We start from the raw sequence: 21992 nt of genomic DNA, 5'->3' as shown, positions 1-21992 counted from the left end.
AACTTTTTGTTAAGACATTTTAACATAAGTGGGAGCATTTATCTCCATTATTTTACAAAGAGACAGAATGGCACAGTGGATAGTGATCTACTTGGAATCAACAAGATCAAAATTCAGGTCATGCCTGATTAGCTGTGTGACCTCCTCTGTATCTTCAGTAACACTCTAAAGCTTATTTATAAAATCTTAAGTGTTGTGATGTTTTCCTGAGGAAAGCAGAGATCCATATATTTTCATATTTCTACAGCAGAGTATTTTTTGAATTTCCATCTTCCTTTTTCATTGAGGCAAGACTTAAGGCCACAAGCTTGAATAAAGAGTAACATGCGTTATCATCTATAAATCCTTATCTACACATGAAATTAACTAAATGTTATATGAGAAGCAGTTTCTGTGGTTTGAACTTCACTTATAATTTAGATACAGTACAAATGAAATGGGATGTATTACTTTTATGCAAATGTTATCTGAAAAGAAGCCACGTTCATCAACTGTGAGTGTCATAAAAAATTGCATCACAAAAGGAAAGTTAATTGTTCACTGAAACAAAGTAGAATTTTAATACATAGGCTAGTGCAGAATGGGTATTACAATTGCCTGGGAAAAATGAAAAGTGATTTGACCCAGATGTGAACCTGATAAGAATGTATTAGAGGAAGGAACTGAACAGAGTTTTCCTGAAGTTTGGGTTCTCTATCCACCCATACTCACATTCACATGTACATAAGATGCACATTAACATAGCAAACACATATATAGAACATTAGGTACCACTTTAAAGGCATTCTAAATTTTTAAAAGGTATATTTCCTTATTAAAATTTCAACTATGAAGGAGCAACATAATTTAATTATATAATTTTATGCCATCAAGACCAAAAACTCAACTAATTTTTAGGGCATATTTTAAAAATGGTAACAATAGCTTCAAAAAAAATTTAAGAAGAAAAGAGAGCAGTTAACTACTATCTAGCTGAAAGAAGATCAAACACATAACTCACCTCTGGCAAAACATTCCTATCCTTTGATTTTACTGTCTTCTTGACAGAAGTATTTAAATAAGATGAGTTTTGAATTTTTGGTGAGATTCCTCTTAGACTAAATTCTGGAAACTTAACTTCAGATCCAAACTAAAAAAGGAAAAATATAAATATTCAAGATTCATTTATGGAGATTATAAATTAGATATCAAAGGTCAAAATTTCAGGTGTGTCTTGTGCATTGTAGGTATTTAATATTAAACTAAATTGTTAGATGATTTAAATACAAAATATGTGAAATTTATAATTACATGTAAATGTAGTTTTACAATTCTATAGTCAATTCCATAAACATTTAAAATGTATATTTGGGATACATTCAACATAAAGTTGAAGTTTAAGTAGCTTATTATAAAATATGCAAATTTACCACGAAAGATGATCCTAACATATCATCTACAAACATCAGATTCAGATGATGATAGGAAATATAATTTCAGGTCATTAACTTTTTCTATTAATCCATATACATCAGTTGAAGAATGATATATTCATTAGGATATGCGCAAATTAGTCCTGCTACAGAAGAGAAGATGGAGTGCAGAATGTTTAAGGAGAGAAAAGGAGGTGTGACATAACTAATATAGAGTGCAGATTGCAACCTTAATCATCTTATTATCATCCTTCTTCCTTTTTTTTCTCTCACAACTGCCTTCCAATATTATCAAGTTTCCAGTATCCTTAAAAAAAAAAAAACCTTCACTAGATTTTCTCAACCCTCAAGTTACTGCAATTTTCTTCCCTTTTTTAACCCAATGATTAGAAAATATGCCTATATTAAATTGTTAGATAAGTTCATTCAAATGGATTATAAAACATTTTTAGAATAAAATAATACCAGTCTACTTTATTTCTGAAAAATAAAAGAAACAGAATGGTCTTCTGACATAACAATCTTTGAGAATAAAGCTGAATGAAATATAATTATACTGACAAAGACTGGTTCAAGGGTGGGGGGAGAAAATATGACTCACTCCTTTCTTTGCAAAGGTAGAGGACTATAGGTGTGGAATTAAGTATATAGGCAGACTCATTTAATACACTGGTAGGTTTGCCAAACTGCTCTTTTTGTTCCTTTTAAAAATTTTTGCTACAATGATTCATTGGTTGTAGGAGCAAAAAGAAACTTGGATATGAAGATGATAGAAAAACAAAGATATATGTAAAAAAGGTGTTTTTAAAACTAACTATAACGAATTTTATTATTATAAGTAATATAGTTCGAAGAGAAAGCTCTTTTGGTACTTCAAATGTAACAATTGAATAAACTCTAAGATGAATTTACTTTATATTACATACTGTTTTAAGTACTGAGAACACAAGAAAACTCTAGTATATAATGAACATTTTATTGTTTTAATAAAGCTGAATTTTAATAACAAAAATTACATAAGATGAGTAACCAAAATTAAAGAGATCATACCTACTAAAATATTTTTATATAAATTTAATAAAAGCAAAAATCTGCAACTGAAAATTCAAACAATGCCATTTACCTTTCTCTCCCATATCTGAATCTTCCCTCTCCATAATTCTTTGCAGTCAATTACATGTTTTATGTCATCTAGGGCCACAATATCAGCTGAAAGATATGCTGCAATTTTCTGGCAACTTCTATAATAAAGAAAATTTATGCACCTGAATATACTTCGCTTGGGATTTCAATAATGAGTAGACTCTAAAAGTCAGAACCACAAAGAATAACAAGCTCTTCAAATACCACCCAGCCAGAGAACACCAGTAGTAAGACATATAATCAGGATAGTGTATCCTAAAAAAAACCCATCAGTTGCACCTTCCATCTCCTCAAGAGACTGCTCTATATAGCTGTCAAATTTCTACTAGAAAAAAATCTACATTTCTTAATTCCACTTCCTCAGAAGCCAAACTTTTATCATAGTTTAGTTATATTTTCTCTTCAATGACAAGATGTGAAGACCCTTGATTATCCTAGTTGCCCTTTTCTGAATGTTTTCTAGCTTTCCAATGTCTTTTCTAAAATGTTACAGCCAAAATCCAAAACATAAATGTCCAGATATCATCTAATCAAAGCAGAATACAAGAATACTCTAATTTCCCTTATTTTGACCAGGAAATGTTTATTAATAGTCTTAAGGACCTATTAACTTTATGGTTGCAATATCATACTGTTGCAACTTAAGTTTTTCCTTTTTTATTTTTTTCTATTTCTATTTTTTTATTTTTTATTATTAAAGCTTTTTATTTACAAAGCATATGCATGGGTAATTTTTCAACATTGACCTTTGCATAAGCTTTTGTTCCAAATTTTCCCCACCTTTCCCTACCCCCTTCCCTAGCTGGCAGGTAGTCCAATACATATTAAATATGTTGAAATACATGTTAGATCCAATATATGTTTACATATTTATACAGTTATCTTGTTACACAAGAAAAATCAAATCAAGAAGGAAGAAAAAGAAAAACTGAGAAAGAAAACAAAATGCAAGCAAATAACAGAGAGTGAGAATGCTATGTTGTGTTCCACACTCTTTTCCCACAGGCCTCTCTCTGGGTATATATGGCTTTCTTCATCACTGCATAAGTGGAACTAGTTTGAATCATTGAGGTGATCAATGTTGAAGAGAGCCACATCCATCAGAATTGATCATCATATAGTCTTGTTGTTGCCATGTATAATGATCTCCTGGTTCTGCTCATTTCACTTAGCATCAGTTCATGTAGGTCTCTTCAAGCCTCTCTGAAATCATCCTGCTGACTGTTTCTTACAGAACAATAGTATTCCATATCATTCATATACCGTAACTTATTCAGCCATTCTCCAGCTGATGGGCATCCACTCAGTTTCTAGTTTCTTGCCACTATAAAGAGAGCTGCCACAAACATTTTTGCACACGTGGGTCCCTTTCCTTCCTTTAAGATCTCTTTGGGATATAATCCCAGTAGAAACACTGCTGGATCAAAGGGTATGCAGTTTGATAACTTTTTGAGCATAGTTCCAAACTACTCTTCAGAATAGTTGGATCCGTTCACAGTTCCACCAACAATATCTAAGTGTCCCAGTTTTCCACACCCCTCCAACACTCATCATTATCTTTTCCTGTCATCTTAGCCATTTCTCTGATCCATAATGATTTGGAGCATTTTTTTCATGTGGCTACAAATTGTTTCAATTTCTTCATCTGAAAATTGTCTATTCATATCCTGTGACAATTTATCAATTGGAGAATAGACTATTATAAATTTGAGTCAATTCTCTACACATTTTGGAAATTGGGCCTTTATCAGATTCTTTGGATATAAAAATGTTTTCCCAGTTTATTGTTTTCCTTTTAATCTTGTGTACATTAGTTTTGTTTGTAAAATAACTTTTTAACTTAATATAATTAAAATTATAATTATTTTATGATCAATAATGATCTCTAGTTCTTCTTACTCACAACTTCCTTACTCCTCCACAAATCTGAGAGGTAAACTATCCTATGTTCTTCTAATTTATTTATAATATCATTCTTTATATCTAAATCATGAACCCAGTTTTGATAAGTGATAATGAAACAATCTCATCAGAGTTAATTTTCTGAACCCAAATGCAAAACTTTAATCCCCATTAAATTTTATCCAATTAAAGTTTTAACTTGATGTACTGATCTATCGAGATCCTTGGGAATTCTATTATCCTATTATCAATCCCTCCTAAATTTGTCTTAACTACAAATTTGATCTATACCTTTTGTCTACCTTACTGATAAAAAGTGCTTCTCTGAGTTAGGTCATTTAACCAGTAATAAATCTACCTCATCACTTCAGATCATCTCTCTAAATTATGTACAAGAATATAAGAGGCTTTCTCAATTATCATAATACTAAAAAAAAATAATAATAATAAAAGCTCATATTTACAATGCTTTAAGACTTGTAAAGTTCTGTACAACTATTAGCTATTTCATCTCACAATCTCAGGAGATAGGTGTTAAAATCTAGGCAAACTAAATCTGTAACATTTCCCTGCTAAATTTAGAAACCCTATCAAAAGAGAAAATGTGGTTTGTCTGGAATCATCTCATCTTTATAAAAGCTGTGAAAGATCTTTGTAATTACTGTCTCCTTGTCCTGATGTTCAATAACCATATCCTTTTAATGGTATGCTATTGAATTTTGCCAACAATCAAAGTTAAGTTCAGTGGCCTCTATTTTGCAGAGCAGTATTATAGCTTGCAGAAATAACATAACAGACATAACAACAGTCATATCCATGTATCAGTTATTTCTGACACTAACATCATTTTAGCTTTCTTTAAAACTCAAAATGTGTTCATGATCCAAAGAATTTTTTATTTCCATCAACAGGAAATAAAATAATATGGGAATTTTTAAAAAATTTAAACTTATGATTTGATTACTTTTTTGATATAGAATCTTTCTCCAACAATGCAAACCAGCAACTTTTCTGTAAATCATAGTCTTAAAAAGTGAGAGGAGTATCGAAGTAAAGTGATTTATCCAAGGTTATGTGGCCAGTGGGTATGACAGGCAGAACTTGTAACCCAGATGGAGTTTTTTTAAAACAACCCAAGTCTAAGCAAAACTTACCCTTTGCAATTATTTGCAGCTATAGTAATTTTTGCTGAATGCCACTCCCTCAAGTGTTTCAATGCACCAATAACAGGTAAACAGTCTTTCAATTTTGACGAATCTTGTTCAAAGGGTTGTAGTATTATATCTATAATTGCTCTACCTAGAAAAGAAAAAGTCATCTTACACAAAGTATTTTTAACCATTAAAACTTAAATTAGTTAAAATAGCATCTTAATAATTCTAGTATGAGCTATAAAAATTCAGTTTTCAATGATTCAAAATAATAAAATTAAGGATTTCAGCTTTTAAGTATCAAATATTTAATTTACAACCTTGATGTTAAAAAATTAGGTTTTAGAAAGGTCGGACAAAAGAAGTACTGAGATTTGCTTCAGAAACATTTGGTCAGAAACATCTGACCAGTGCTACACTAAGAACAAATCTGTAAAGATTTCTTTATTTTCTTTTTCTCTTAATGCTAAAATCAAAAGGGATCTCAAATTATTATACAAGCTTAACATATAGTTATATTTCTTTTTTTAATATTAATCTATCAACTCTAGATAACACACGCACACACACACACTCACTCACTATGGACTGCAACAAAAACAGAAGGGAAAACTGGATAATAAAAGATTGTTTATTGAGGACAGGAAAAAACAAAGTAGAATTGAATAGTCTATGGAGGAAAGTTTATAACTTGCCAAGATCACAGTTTGAATTTTGCCATTTATTCAAACATGGTAACTAAATGTAATTAACTGAACTTTATAATCTGTTATTTCAAAAATTTTGTCAAGACTATTTTAAGATATCTTTCTCCATACAGATCTTAATTCCTCACCTTCAATAACTAAAATTTGGTAAAGAACTTCCAAAATAGCACTGTACATTAAGCGTTTTCCAAGTTATATTGACGTTTATGGATGCCAAGTACTACCAGTTTTAAGAAGTCAGAAGAACATATTAACATAGCTCTACAATTACCCCACTTAAATAGAAAGAAATCAAGAGATACTTAGTACTTGACATTCTTTTATGTCTAATCTTATTTTTATCTAGTTGCATGAAAAGAATTTACACTTGAATGACAAATTTTGTCAACTTGGGATTTAAGTTTTATACAATGTAGTTAATTGATCAGAATCCATTATCAAGGCTAAAGGTAGCTAGCTCATCAATATCTCAAGCTGAAGTCTGAATTTAATATGATTTCTAGAAATTTCTAGAAACTATAAGCTTAAATGCAATTGATTAGAACTCAGATATCAAAAGTGGAAAATTACCAGGAGCAGGAAGTTTGTCCGATAAGTGATGCAAATTTTCTGCAGCTTCTTCAAACAGACTAAAATTAAAAATTTAAGTTAGGAAAATGATAAATGATAAGTACATCCCCAAATTAATGGGATTTGGATTATATCTCATAATATATTTTCTTACTGTGAAAGTAAACCATGCCATGGTTAATTTAATAAAACTAATGGAGCTTTTTTTTCTCCCTGAAGCCCTAAAAAGCTTTATCAGTCACAGGTAGTTAAGTAACGTAGCCCTGTCTGAAAAACATTATACCTAAGAGTCTTCATAAAATTTGTCCTATTATTTTGTTTATAATGAATGTTACAACAGATGAAAACATTTTATATTGTTTGTTATGAGATCATTTATTGAATTTGACTTCATAAAGACTAATTTTCTTTTAATTATCAGGTTTCCTCTTATTCCTCTTCCAGGTAATTATACATACCTTTCTTTTTGCTTCTGTGTATTCTTTATTTTTCTACTAATATTAGAAGATGAATAAAAGGAAAACATTAAATAAAATCACCTGCAAGTTACTAAAGAAACATTAAAGAACAGGTAATTTTTAAATATTCGTATAATTAAAATAATATGAAATGTTACACAAGCAAAAATACATAGGATTGTCCACTAGTCAGAACTAATGAAAGGGAAATTATTAACTGGGTTTATTACCTGGTTAAAATTAGATATCTACCACACTTTTCATTATCTACAAATGAAAGAAAAACCAAACCAACTCTATAATATTTCAAGTTCAAGATAGGAAAATTAAGACTGAAGTTTTGTTTCATCTACCAGTCACTACCAAAAAAGAGCTGACTTAAAAACAATATACAGTAAAGTTCAAAGTTTATCAGGTAACAATGTGGTGCCTAATAAGGTGATAGTGGTACCTAATATTTTTGGCATTATCTACATAAGTGTTATTCATTCCATTTGTTTACGTTAGAATTTTATTATCATAATAATTTGAAAAGTAGTTAAAAGCACTGGAAAGCATGATTCAGTGAGAGTACGGGAGAGGAAGAAAACCTCTCACTGTAATCACACCCTCCCAACGTGGTGAACTCCCTTCTTGAAGAGAATTCAAGGACAGTCATCAAAACTTGAACCTAAATAAATCTTAGTAAGCATACCAACCAGATATATTCAATGTCTTCAAGACCTTCCCCGAAGATTTTTCAAAACCCTTATACAGTGTCTTATTAATAAAAGGTAAATACTAATGTCACTAAGTAGTAAGAATAATTTTTAACTTTGAAAGCGAAAAAAATTCAAATGCACTTTGTTCTGAAATAGGAAACAATTCATCAAGGCATCTCAGACAGTTTGTTCACTTTAAGTGCCATGTCCATTAAAATCACTTAAAATTGGAGCAAGTTTATTCACATGATAACAGTTAAGAGCTGGCAGTGATCTCCAGGATCATTTATTGGTAATTTTCCTTTAGAGCTGAGGAAACTTGCCCAACCCCCAACCTGTAGACCCTCATTGTTAGTCACCCTCTGACTTTGTGTTTAACCTTTCTAATAGCCACCCGCCGCCTGCCACCTAGCTGTGCACATACTCAGTCAGGGACAGTGACTCCCTGCTGCCGCTGTCTTCTTCTTCCAAACAATGAACAGCATTCAGACATTCTTCAATATCTGTTTGGAGAGTGTCCTCACTGTCCTCTCTTTGTGCATCAAAATGTATTTCTTCCCAATCGGAGCTACAAAACTAAAAAAAGAAAGCTTGCCTTCATAAATGCAACACCTATTAAATGAAATATTCAGAGATAACTGAAGTGTGCTTCCCTTTTGAATTACCTGATAAAATCCACATATGGCTTGAACGGCAAAGAACCATTTTTTGGCTCCTGGAACACCAATCACTGAACAGGCTTAAAAATAAAACATTCATTTATAACACTTTATCTTTTAAATTTGCAACAAATTTAAGTGAAGTACCTATTATAACTTAAAATTTAAAAAAATTTTTTAAATAAAATTAAGGTAAAATATTAAAACATTAATATATTTACACAATTATTTTATTATTATATAAAATATTATTTGAAATAAAATATTTAATTAAAATAAAATTAAAATTGTAATTAAATAAAAATTTAATTAAAAATTTTAAAGTTAGTTAAATATCTAATATATATGTGCTAAAAGTTGGGGGGGGGGGGGAGAACCAATCCATGCCTTCAAGGAGCTCACAATCTAACAAAAAAAGCAAACAACTATGCACAAATAAGATATATATACATATATATAGATACACACACACACATATACATATATATGTGTGTGTGTGTGTGTGTATACACACAGACACACACAGAGAGACAAAAAGACAAAAGGAGAGAGAGACAAAGAAAGAATAAAAAGAGATAATTGACTAAAGGAGGGAACTACTTAAGGGGGAAGGCTTTCTGTAGAAAATAAAATTTTGAGTTAGGACTTAAACATCAGAAATCTAAACAAAGGAGAGAAAAGCATTCCAGGCCTAGGAGACAACCAGAGAGAATGCCCAGAACCAAAATATGGGGAGTCACATTTGTGGAACAGTCAGGAGATCAATATCATTGGATCAAAGGATACAAAGGGGTGACAAAGTCTAAGAAGTCTGAAAAGATAAGGTATTATGAAGACCAGAAAACTTTTTAAGTGATCCTAAAGATGACAGAGCCACTAGTGTATATTGAAAATAGTGTGTAGGGTGACATGATGAGAAGAGCTAAATGAAGAAAGAATGGATATGGGGAGAGACTAAAGGCAGGCCGACCCACCAAGAGTTATTGCAGCAATCCAGATACAGGTAACGAGGGCCTGCAACGTAGTGGTGGAAGACAACAAGAATAATAAAGAACTACATGAAACATAACCTTGTTTTGATTTTGGACAAATCACTTTCCCTCTTAGTGTCTTACTTCCTTCATTTTTATAACAATGGATAATTAGTAAGATACTTTCCAGCTGAACACATCTATGCCCTTAGCTACAGAAATAGTTGAAGATGAAACTGGGAAGGTAGATCACAGCTCTGAATATAAGAAAAGGGAATCCAGAGTTTGTACATCCTAAAAAATTAGATCTTCAAAAGATCATAGTAAAAAACTTATCAATTAACTTTTAAAAGAGCAAAACCAAATTTATTCATTCACAATGTATATTTGTTTCAGATCATCAGAATATACTAATTTGGAACTGGTAGGTAGGTGCTTACTAGTGCAGCTTTAGTAGAATGATGAGAATGGAAACCAAATTAGAAGAGAAAAAGCAAATAAGAAAAATGGAAGCAATAAGACAGTGGGAAAGCATCTCTATTATTACACTCCATAAAGGTAATACTTTTATCACTGCCACATTTCCCTGTTCACTTAGATTTTGGGGGAAATTACATAAAATGAACAAAGTCTGTGTTCTGCCAATCATGGTCTTTGAAGATAAGAGGGTTTTTTTTTTTTTTTTTTATCCCTTCCTCCCTATTCCCTCCCATCTAGCATAGTTCTCTGCATATAAAAGTTTCTAAATAAGTATTTGTTGAATTCCTACTGCTAGTAACTTATTATAGTATGGTGATTTCTCCTCTACTTACCAGGGAAGGTACTATCTTCTGTATTCATCGAGGCACTAATGCTTCTTTTCACATAATGATAAACATTTGCTGCTGTTAATCCTACAACAAAGAATAAACAGTAACTTAATAAAATTCAGTTATGTGACTTAGTGCTAAATGCAATAGGCTTCAAATACTTTCAGATTACTGAAAAAATTCTTCAAAGCCAGCCACTTAAAACACAGTAAAGCAAAATTTGTCTAGTGACCAACTCTGAGCAGCTATTTACCACTACTTTCCAAACACAAGTACATACTGAAATATCATAAAAATTAAGAGAATAAGAATGTCTAAAATTGGTGTTGAGCAATTTGCTCTCTTCACAATCCTATTAACTCCCATTTTATTTATGAAGAAATTAATTCATACAGTTTAAGTTTTAGTCAACTGTTTCAACTATGTTTTTGACAATGGTTTTTAAATGTTAAGAGCACAGACTAGAATTAAGATCTTCTAATTTCAAATACAATGTTCTTTCCATTTTCTAGCAGAATGCAAGTTTCTTAAAATCAGAATGAACCTAACACAATGCCTAGAATACAGAAGATGCTTAGTAAATGTTTGTTAAATGAATGATACCAAAATTGCCTTGACCTAGTAATCAATATTAATAGCTAGCATACACAGTATTTAAGGCTTGCAAGGCACTTTACAAATATTATCTCATTTGATTTTCAAACAACTTTGGAAGATAATTCTTTTCTTTATTGCCTTGATTTTACAGATAAGGGATTTTGCAGGCAAAGGTTTAAGTGATTTGGCCAGTCACGTGGCTAATTAAGTGAATCTGAACTCAAGTCTTTCTGACAAATGGTTTAGTGTTCTATCTTCATTACTACCTAGCTAGCTATCTGGCAGACACCAAAAGTTGAGATGGGAATTGACGTAATAGTTCAGAGATTAACCCCCCAGTTTATCTTAGACAAGACACTCCATCTCACCAGGCTTCACTTTCTTTTACATTTGACCTTTAAAAAGAAAAAAAAAAATTCACTGCCCCAAAAGAGTTCAATTTAGGGGAGAGAACATGCAAATAACTAAGGATATTCCAGATATATTTAGAGGATATCTTAGAAAGAGAGACCCTAGAAACCCAAGGAACCCTGAGCAAGTCACTAACTCTAGGTCTGTTACTTCATCTATTAAAATAAATGAGGGGGAGGAGAATCAGGGAGGTTGGTCTAAATGATTCTTAAATCTTCCTCCTTTGGCAATCTAATGAAGCCCAAAGATCCCCAGAATAATGATTTTAAATAAATGAAAAGATTTTTAAACTTCAGTTGAAAATTGGTGAAAACAAAAACATAGAGGATCACTTCCCGCAATCCAAATTCATAGTTATCTCTTGAAATCTGTCCACAAAAATTGTCCAAGGTTTAAGAACCCTCTGGCCTATCTTTTCAACAATGAGATGATTCAAGTCACTTCCAATAGTCTTGTGATAAAGCAATCTGGACCCAGAGAGAAGGATGTGGAGACTGAGTATGGATACAATATAGTATTTTCACTTTTTTATTGTTGTTTGCTTGCATTTTGTTTTCTTTCTCAGTTTTTCTCTTTTTGGTCTGATTTTTCTTGTGCAGCATATTTGTGGAAATATATACAGAAGAACTGCACATGTTTAACATATACTAGATTACTTGTCATCCAGGGAAAGGGATGGGGGGAAAGGAGAGAAAAAATTTCGAACACCAAGTTTTCCAAGGGTGAATGTTGAAAATTATCTACACATGTGTTTTGAAAATAGAAAGCTTTAATTAAAAAAGCAACAATAACAACAACAAAGCCCTGATCTAGATCATCTCTAAAATCCCTTTTTACTTGAGGTTCCATAAAACCTACCTGTGGATGGAATGAATGACTATTTCTACAGGAGTTGCAAATGGTTTAATCCAGTGGTTCTCAAACTTTTGTTTTCAGTATCTTTATCCTATTAAAAATTATTGAGGATCTCTCCAAAGAGTTTTTGTTTACCTGGATTATATTTATAGACATTTACCATATTGGAAATAAAAACTATTTTTGAATTTGTAAACCCTCTAAAAGGGTTGCAGAGATCCCCAGGATTCTCTACACCATATTTTGAGAACCACTGGCTTAATCTATGACAACTCTTGAGATGATGGAGATGGGACTCTAGCCCAGACTGAAAATGTTTTATGTTCACAGCTCTACAATGCACTAGAGTCCACCTTATTAAAGTGTGTTTCTCAACCACATCTCATAATTGAATATAGGAGACCATGAAATTACGATTTATTATCAATGTTTGAATTGTATGCCTAATTAATATGCCCATACCCAGGGTCACATAAAAATGGCTGGGGGGGGGGGTCATTTTAGAAAAAAATTTAAGAAGCCCTGCACTAGTATACCTGTTTCCCCCCTGCCCTTCCAGCATTCATCATTTTCCTCATTTGTCATCCTTGTCAGTTTGATATATAATAACTGGAACCCCAAATTTGCTTTCATTTGCATTTCTCAAGTATTACTGATTTACAGGTTTTGTTTTTTTTTTTAAATACGGTTGTTGATGGCTTGAATTTCTTTTAAAAACTACCTATTTATATCTTTTGACCCTTTATCTATTGGAAAATGATACTTAATTCTTATAAATTTCAACCAGTTCCGTATATAACAAATTTTACATATTTCCATCAGTTCCTTATATATCTTGGAAAACCTTTATATGAGAAATTCATTGTAAATTTTTCCTCAGCTACCTGTTTCTCTGCTAATTTTTGTTACACTAGATTTGTCTGTACAAAAAGAAATTTTCTAATTTTTTATGTCATCAAAGTTGTCCACATGCAATGGGATGAGACGGTCTGGGAGTGTCTGTAAAGGGATTGCAAGAAAAACAGGCTCAAATTCACAGCAGAACCTCTCACTTAGCGCTGGAAGCGACTCCGATAAACCCTCCCTCTTCCCCGCCTAATTCCCCCGCCAAAGAAAAAGGCGTCCCTCGGAGTCCGGATCGTGACATCCCCGCCCAAACCACTGGTTACCTGAAGAAAACTCGAGGCCGTCAGTCGCGGACGTCGCGGGCAGATCCCCCGGCTCTCGGGCTGCCGCCTCCGCCCGCCGCTCCCCCCAGGTCAACAGCAGCAGGTATCGGTCCATGGCCTCCAACACCAATAGACGCAGCTGGAACTCGCGCCGCTCAGTGTATCCGAATGCCCCGCGCTTCCGTGACGTATTTCCGTTTCTTTTCTCGTTCTCCTCCCCTCCCCTACGTTATTTTGCGTGCAGGGCCCGGCTTCCCAGGTACCTGGCAACGGAAATAGTCCGGAACTGGGGTGGGAAGGGGTGAGGGGGCAGAGTGTTGTGTCGCTTAAGAATTCCGTCAACATTTGAGTTTGTCTTGGTTCTCTTCCCCCATCTGGGAATTGCAAAAAAGGCAGACACCTGGGCCAGGGGCTAGGAACTGTGCAGTGGCGTAGCGTGTTTCGGGCCGAGCCTGATCGCCAGTGGGACCAGGCCCAGATTCCGGAGCAGTTCGTGGTCGGGTAGCCCAAGACTGGGACACGTTCAGAGGAGTGTGCGCAATGTCGAGTTTCTCAAGAGCGCAACAGGTAACAAACGGGGCGCGCAGTTGCCCGCGAACAAATCTCCCCCCCTTCTTGACTGACCCCGAGAGAAGCGGGGCACGACGGGAGGTACAGCAGACCTGAGCTCAATTCTGCCTCTGCGGCGAAGCGTCTTTGTAACCTTGTGGTAAAGTGTAGCTTAATCTTTTGGGGCCTCAGTTTCCTCATCTGTAAAAGTAGAAATTTAGGCAAGAGGAACTCTAGGATTCCTTCTGACCTTCCACACTTCCCTCCTCTTCATCTTGGGGCTCAAGCTCATTATCTGTCAAAAGGGAGGATGGGCCAAATTCGGGGTTCTATATCTTTTTTTTGGTATTGTATGTCATCTTTGGTAGTCTAGTAAAACTTATGTCCTATCTCAGAATGACGTTTTTAAAAGCTAGGATTACAAAGATAATTTATTATATTGAAATAAAGTTATTTAAAATGGATGTTTTTTTTAACATATATTGGATTACTTACCGACTAGGAGAGGGGATGAAGGAAAGAGGGAGGGAGAAAAAAAATTGGAACACAAGGTTTGCAAGGCTGAATGTTTTAAAAATTATTCATGTATTTTAAAAATAAAAGTGTGATGTTTTTTAAAAGTTCATCGTCCCCAAGTTAAACATTGCAATAGAATTTGTTTAAGTGTTTTTTCAGCTTTCTATCATTTTTGTTCTTCCTTCCCTCCCCATGTTCTTCAGCTATTAGTTTCTAAACAGAAAATTAGGCTTTGATGGATAGTTAATCTTTTGAAAAGTTTTTTCTGACTAAAATGAAAAGTACCTTTCTTGTACTATGCCTAGCAGATCATTAATGTTTTACATTTATCTAGCACTTTTTACAATTAAAATATTTTTCTCTAACTCTGAAATGACGATAACTCAAATTTCCATCCCTATTCTCATACTCTCTTGTGAGTGTTATTTTTCCTTTTTTACAGATGAGGAAAGGAAAACTCAAGAGATGTGACTTTTCCCAAAGTCAAGTGAAGTTATATGATTTGTCCAAATTTAAGCAGATAAGGATTGCAGAGCCAAAGACACAAATCCAAATCTTCTGATTCCAAATCTAATATTCTTTACACTAATAGTTTCCAAGGTGCATTATCCCTTATAGATTTCTCAATCAAAAAAATTAGGGGAAACCAAAGAAATAGTTGTTTGGCATTCAAAATCTTTGGTAATTTAGCCCCCCTTTCCCTTTCCTGTCTTACACTTTATTTTTTAACACATACTTTTTGATCCAATGACACTGACCTCTTGGCTGTTCCATGAACAAGATTCTCTCTCTGCTCTAGGCATTTTCTTTGATTGACTTCCATGCCTGAAATGCTTTTTTCTTCCATTGGAACAACTGACCTCCATGACTTCCTTTAGGTCACAGTTAAAATCCCACCTTCTATAGGAACTCTTCCCAGCCCTCTTAATTTGAATGCCTTGCCAGTGTTAATTATTTCCTATTTATTCTGTATGTAGCTTGTTTTGTATAGATATTTGCTAGCATATTGTTTCCCCTTTTAGATTATAAGCACCATAAAAGCTTTTATCTCCATTTCTATCCTCTGATTATCACAGTGCTTAGCACACAGTAAGCATTTAATAAATGTTTATTGAATTGAATAGGCTAGCCCTCTTTGTAGTAGCCAAAAACTGGAAACTGAGTGGATGCCCATCAATTGGAGAACAGCTGAATAAGTTGTGGTATATGAATATTATGGAATATTATTGTTCTCTAAGAAATGACCAGCAGGATGATTTCAAAAAGGCCTGGAGAGACTTACATGAACTGATGCTGAGTGAAATGAGCAGGACCAGAATATCATTATATATTTCACCAACAATACTACATGATGATCAATTTTGATGGATCTGGCCAGCCTCAACAATGAGATGAACCAAATCAGTTCCAATAGAGCAGTAATGAACTGAACCAGCTACACCCAGGGAAAGAACTCAGGGAGATGACTATGAATCACAACATAGAATTCCTAGTCCCTCTTATTTTTGCTGTCTGCATTTTTGATTTTCTTCACAGGCTAACTGTACACTATTTTAAAGTCCAACTCTTTTTATACAGCAAAATAATTTTTTGGACATGTAGACATATATTATATTTAACTTATATTTTAACATATTTTACATGTATTGGTCAACCTGCCATCTGGGGGAGGGGGTGGGAGGAAGGAGGGGAAAAGTTGGAACAAAAGGATTTGCAACTGTCAATGCTGAAAAATTACCTATGCATATATCTTGTAAATAAAAAGGTATTAAAAAAAAAAAAAAAGAACTGAATAGGCTATTGCTCTGAAATAAGAGATTTAATCGCTGAAAACTTTTTCAGGCTTGGCTAGTTATATTAGCTCTTCTAGTAACTAATAAATGATTAACACCCATAGTACTCATTTATGTAACTGATTTTATGGTTGAGAATACTAAACTGTACAAAAATTGACCTTGCTAAACCTATATATAAGTGATAAACCAATGTTGACCCCAAGTTTAAGGTTTTTTTAACTGTATTTCTAATATACACTTTGTCACTTAATCACTTCAATTAGCTGGTTTTTATTTTTCTTTTTAATAAAAATTTTACTTTTCTTTTCTAGCAATGGGCTACTTTTGGCAGAATATGGTATCTCTTAGATGGAAAAATGCAACCTCCAGGCAAACTTGCAGCAATAGCATCAGTCAAACTTCAAGGGCTACATAAACCTGTATACCATCAATTAAGTAAGTACTGTTTTATCAATCAGTAACATGGCTGAATTTCTTGGCAAAATTGTTGATATAATGATAATTTCTGTTTCTAAATTGTTCTCTGCCTCCTCGGGACCTTTTTCTTCTTGCTTTGCCCTTTCTCAATGATTCCTTCTTTTCTCTGTGCCTGTTCCTTCTTTTTCAGTCTACTTCATGTTCTCCCACTCCTCAAATTTGAAGTCCTCCTCCTCTCCTTTCCCCTCAAGGGTTCCCTCCTCCTGGCTCTTCCTTTTTCTCTGTCTTGGTTAGTTTCACTTGGATGTCTTTACCCTTTACTTATTCAGAGAACTCTCAGATCTTTAGTTTTAGGCCTGGCTTCCTAACTGAAACCCCAAATCTCCAGCTATAGCACTGGAGAGCAGGTAGGGCACTGGAATTGAAATTGGAAAACTGAGTTGGAGTTGTTTGCTGTTTACTACCTATATGATTTTGGACATATTACTTAACTATAAATTATAGTATCCCACTAGCTGATGTTGGTGTCTCTTAGCCCTGGATGTCAGATAGTCAGTAAACACCTGTTGAGTATCTGTTCTGTGCTAAGTGCTGGGCTTACAAAGAGTCAAAAGATAGTTCCTGCCCTCAAGGAACTCATAGTCTAATGGAATAAGATATAACTTCCCAGCCTCGTTCTGTTTTATGTTTGTCAGATACTTTCTATTCTTAGCAAAATGAATTAGACAGAACCCAAACCCTAAACCCTATTATTGTTCTGATTTCTTCTTTGTCTTCTGTATCTGCTATCTCAGGCTTAGAATGGTTGTATTTTTCCTCTTAAAGTTTCTTCAAGGCCTGATTCAGTACTTCCTCCCCATAATGGGAGCTTAATCACTTTCTCTATTTTCCTTTCTCTTTGTTTGTTTTTCTTTCCCCTGTATCCCAGCTAAAAGTCCTTTCTCTCCTGAATAATTTTTCCTAGGTCTGTCTTTTACATTTACCTCAATGTCCCTTATATCTGAAGATGTATTCAAATACATAGCATTGTTAGTTCCAAAATCCTGACCTCATTACATTCTCAGAACAGAAAGTAACCTTTTACCTGAGAATTGTATTAAGTGTGCATAGCACAGCTTAAGTATAACTTAATGAAACAAATATTTGGGGCAAAGTAGCCTGAGTTTCATCACTCTTAGGTGGAAATTCTTTTTACATGTCCTGGTTTGAATCATCTCATTGAAGAAAGCCACGTCCATCAAAATTGATCTTCGCATAGTCTTGTTTTTGCAGTATACTTTCATCTCCTAGTTCTGCTCATTTTTCTTAGCATCAGTTCATGTAAGTCTCTCCAGACTTCTCTGAAATCATGCTGTTGGTCATTTCTTACAGAACAATAATATTCCATGTGGTATTGATATACCATAATTTATTCAGCCATTCTCCAATTGATGGGTATCCACTCAGTTTCCAGTTTCTTGCCACTGCAAAGAGGGCTGCCACAAACATTTTTGTACATATGGGTCCCTTTCTCTCCTTTTATGTCTCTTTGAGATACAGGCCTAGTAGATACACTGCTGGGTCAAAGGGTATGCAGAATTTGAAAATTTTTTAAGCATAGTTCCAAACTGCTCTCCAGAATAGTTGGATTCATTCATAGTTCCATACAACAATGTATCAGTGTCCCAGTTTTCCAGCATCTTCTCCAATATTTGTCATTATTTTTTCCTGTCATCTTAGTTAATCTGACAGGTGTGTAGTGGTATCTCAGAGTTGTCTTAATTCGCATTTCTCTGATCCATAGTGATTTGAAGCACTTTTCATATGACTAGAAATAATTTCAGTTTCTTTGTCTGAAAATTGTCTGTGCGTATCCTTTTATTTATCAATTGAAGAATGGCTTGAACTATTATAAATTTGAGGCAATTCTCTATATATTTTGGAAATGAGGCCTTTATCAAAACCTTTGAATGTAAAAATGTTTTCCCACTTTATTGCTTCCCTTCTAATCTTCTCTATTAGTTTTGTTTGTATAAAACCTTTTTAACTTAATATAATCAAAATTATCAATTTTGTCATCAATAATGATCTCTAGTTATTTGGTCACAAATTCCTTCTTCCTCCACACGTATCTGAGAGGTAAACTATCCTATGTTCTTCTAATTTATTTATAATATCATTCTTTATGCCTAGATCATGAACCCATTTTGACCATATCTTAGTACACAGTGTTAAGTATGGATCAGTGCATAGTTTCTGCCATACTAGTTTCCATTTTTCTCAGCAGTTTTTGTCAAATAATGAATTCTTATCCCAAAAGCTGGGGTCTTTGGGTTTGTCAAACACTAGTTAGCTATAGTTATTGACTATTTTGTCCTGTGAACCAAAACTATTCCACTGATCAACTAGTCTATTTCTTTAGCCAGTACCCAATGATTTTGATGACTGCTGCTTTATAATATAGTTTTAGATCAGATACAGTGAGGCTACCTTCATTTGAGTTTTTTTTTTTAATTACTTCCCTTGAAATTCTTGACCTTTTGTTCTTCCAGATGAATTTCGGGGTTATTTTTTCTAGGTCAGTAAAATAGTTTGTTGGGAGTCTGATTGGTATAGCACTAAATAAATAGATTAGGGAGTATTGTCATCTTTATTATATTCCCTCGACCTATCCACGGGCACTTGATATTTTTCTAGTTGCTTAGATCTGACTGTGTGAAAAGTGTTTTGTAGTTTTGCTTATATAGTTCCTGACTTTCCTTTGGCAGATAAATTCCCAAATATTTTATATTATCAACAGTTATTTTAAATGGAATTTCTCTTTATATCTCTTGTTGTTGGATTTGGTTAGTGATGTATAACAATGCTGATGATTTATGTAGATTTATTTTGTATCCTGCAACTTTGCCAAAGTCATATCATCTGCAAAAAGTGATAATTTGGTTTCCTCATTACCTACTCTAATTCCTTTAATCTCTTTCTCATCTCTTATTGCCAAAACTGGCATTTCTAATACATAATGAATAATAGTTCCAGTTTATCCCCATTACATATGATGCTTACTGATAGTTTTAAATAGATGCTACTGACCATTTTAAGGAAAAGTCCATTTATTGCTAGACTCTCTAGTGTTTTTTAGTAGGAATGGATGTTGGATTTTATTTTTTTTGTTTCTATTGAGATGATCATAGGGTTTTTGTTAATTTGGTTATTGATACAATCAATTATGCTAACAGTTTTCCTAATATTGAACCAGCCCTGCATTCCTGGTATAAATCCTACTTAGTCATAGTGTATTTATCCTGGGGATGATTTTCTGTAATCTTTTTGCTAATATTTTATTTAAGATTTTTGCATCGAAATTCATTAGGGAGATTGGTCTATAATTTTCTTTCTCTGTTTTCATCCTACCTGGTTTAGGTATCAGTCCCATGTCTGTGTCATAAAAGGAATTTGGTAGAATGCCTTCATTCCCTATTTTTTCAAATAATTTATAGAGCATTGGAGTTAATTGTTCTTTAAATGTTCGGTAAATTCACATTTAAATCCATCTGGTCCTAGAGATTTTTTCTTAGGGAGTTGATTAATAGCTTGTTCTATTTCTTTTTCTAAAATGGGACTATTTAATTTATTTCCTTTTATGTTAATCTGGCCAATCTATATTTTTGTAGGTATTCCTTCATTTCAATTAGATTATCAAATTTATTGGCATAAAGTTGGTCAAAGTATCTCCTAATTATTGCTCTAATTTCCTCTTCATTGGTGGAAAGTTCTCCCTTTTCATTTTTGAGACTTAATTTGATTTTTTGATCTTTTGATTTCCTGAAGCATAATATATTCTGCTCTAGCCTTTTACCTTCACTCTATATGTATCACTGTGCTTTAAATGTGTTTCTTGTAAATAACATACTGTAGGATTCTGACTTTTAATCCAGTCTGCTGTCCATTTCTGTTTTATGGGGAAATTTATCCCATTCACATTCACAATTAAAATAACTCATTTTTTATTTCCTCTCATCTTATTTACCCTAGGTTATGCTTTCCTAGGAGAGGCATTCTTTTCAATAACCTTGTAATTATGAGTAGGAGAAGTATTCTTTTCCTAATAAAACCGAGACTGATTCAGTGATAGTCATAATTATGATGTGGTAGAGACAAAACTAGAATCCTTGGTGTTCTGATTTCATCTACTTTTTAGTTTTGTTTCTGTTTTTGTTTTTGTTTTTTAATCCATACTGTACTGTCTCACACAACATTTAAGATATTTTATTAGTATTGCCTATTTAATGTTTTAGCATCTGAAGAAATATTATAGGCAGATACATATTAAAATGCCTACTGGTCTCTCTCTGCAGAGATATCATTGCAAAATCTGCATGATTTTGAAGAGAAGAATTCCTTCTTATTTATAGAGCAACATCTTGCTTAGAGAGGAACAAGTATATCCATTAAAACTATAGCTTACATGATTCAGACCAGTTCTAGTGGTCTTGTGTTCAAGAGTTATCTATACCCAGAGAAAGGACTATGGAAACTGAGCGTGGTTCACAACATAGCATTCTCACTCTTTTTGTTGTTGTTTGCTTGCATTTTATTTTCTTCATCATTTTATTTTCTAGTTTGATTTGATTTTTCTTGTACAATAAGTACATAAATATGTATATATTGGATTTAACACATATTTCTACCATGTTTAACATATATTGGACTACTTGCCATCTAGGAGAGGGAGGTAGGAAAGGGGGGAGAAAAAACTGGAACACAAAGTTTTGCAAGGGCTAATGTTGCAGAATTATCTATGCCTATGTTTGAAAAATAAAAACCTTAAAAAAAAAAAAACAACAACAACAAAAAAAAGGTCCAGCCATAGTTCTCACTTCTCGGTCTTAGTTGTTTCTAGTTACCTACCTATTATTTGGTGATGAAGGACAAGTGGTTTATTGACTAAAAGATGGTTTTGTCACTTAGGTTTTGTTTCACAGAATTTCATATATTTAATAATACAACTAATGGCCTATAAAAATTTTAGTTAAAAAAAAAAGCTGTGATTCATCCTATATCCACAAGGTGGCACTAGATGCCAAATCTAATCACAGGCCAGTCTAATTTACAGATTATATACCTAAAATTCATTTGTCATTTAGTGTCTTGGAGCTTAGCATTCATTTTTCCAGTAATAATAATGTATTAACTGTTGGTTAGGTTCCATGGCCACCACAA

The 21992-nt window shown here is 33.4% G+C and overlaps 2 protein-coding genes across 2 annotated transcripts in view; one reads left to right on the top strand and one right to left on the bottom strand.

Moving 5' to 3' along the window:
• Positions 1 to 13710, bottom strand: part of MTBP (MDM2 binding protein) — a 74512-nt gene extending 60802 nt beyond the window's left edge. The window contains exons 1-8 of the mRNA XM_051971032.1: positions 13516 to 13710; positions 10487 to 10567; positions 8710 to 8783; positions 8469 to 8620; positions 6886 to 6944; positions 5612 to 5756; positions 2536 to 2653; positions 1001 to 1129 (exon numbers count right to left, since the gene is read on the bottom strand). Coding sequence (XP_051826992.1) covers positions 1001 to 1129; positions 2536 to 2653; positions 5612 to 5756; positions 6886 to 6944; positions 8469 to 8620; positions 8710 to 8783; positions 10487 to 10567; positions 13516 to 13630 — 873 coding nt within the window. The 5' untranslated portion in view covers positions 13631 to 13710. The remainder of the gene's footprint in view (positions 1 to 1000; positions 1130 to 2535; positions 2654 to 5611; positions 5757 to 6885; positions 6945 to 8468; positions 8621 to 8709; positions 8784 to 10486; positions 10568 to 13515) is intronic.
• A 240-nt stretch (positions 13711 to 13950) lies between these two features.
• MRPL13 (mitochondrial ribosomal protein L13) overlaps positions 13951 to 21992 on the top strand; it is a 47394-nt gene continuing 39352 nt past the window's right edge. The window contains exons 1-2 of the mRNA XM_051971030.1: positions 13951 to 14082; positions 16688 to 16811. Coding sequence (XP_051826990.1) covers positions 14056 to 14082; positions 16688 to 16811 — 151 coding nt within the window. The 5' untranslated portion in view covers positions 13951 to 14055. The remainder of the gene's footprint in view (positions 14083 to 16687; positions 16812 to 21992) is intronic.

The sequence above is a fragment of the Antechinus flavipes genome, chromosome 1 (assembly GCF_016432865.1).
Source record: "Antechinus flavipes isolate AdamAnt ecotype Samford, QLD, Australia chromosome 1, AdamAnt_v2, whole genome shotgun sequence".
NCBI lineage: Eukaryota > Metazoa > Chordata > Mammalia > Dasyuromorphia > Dasyuridae > Antechinus > Antechinus flavipes.
This window is presented reverse-complemented; position numbering and strand designations above follow the sequence as displayed.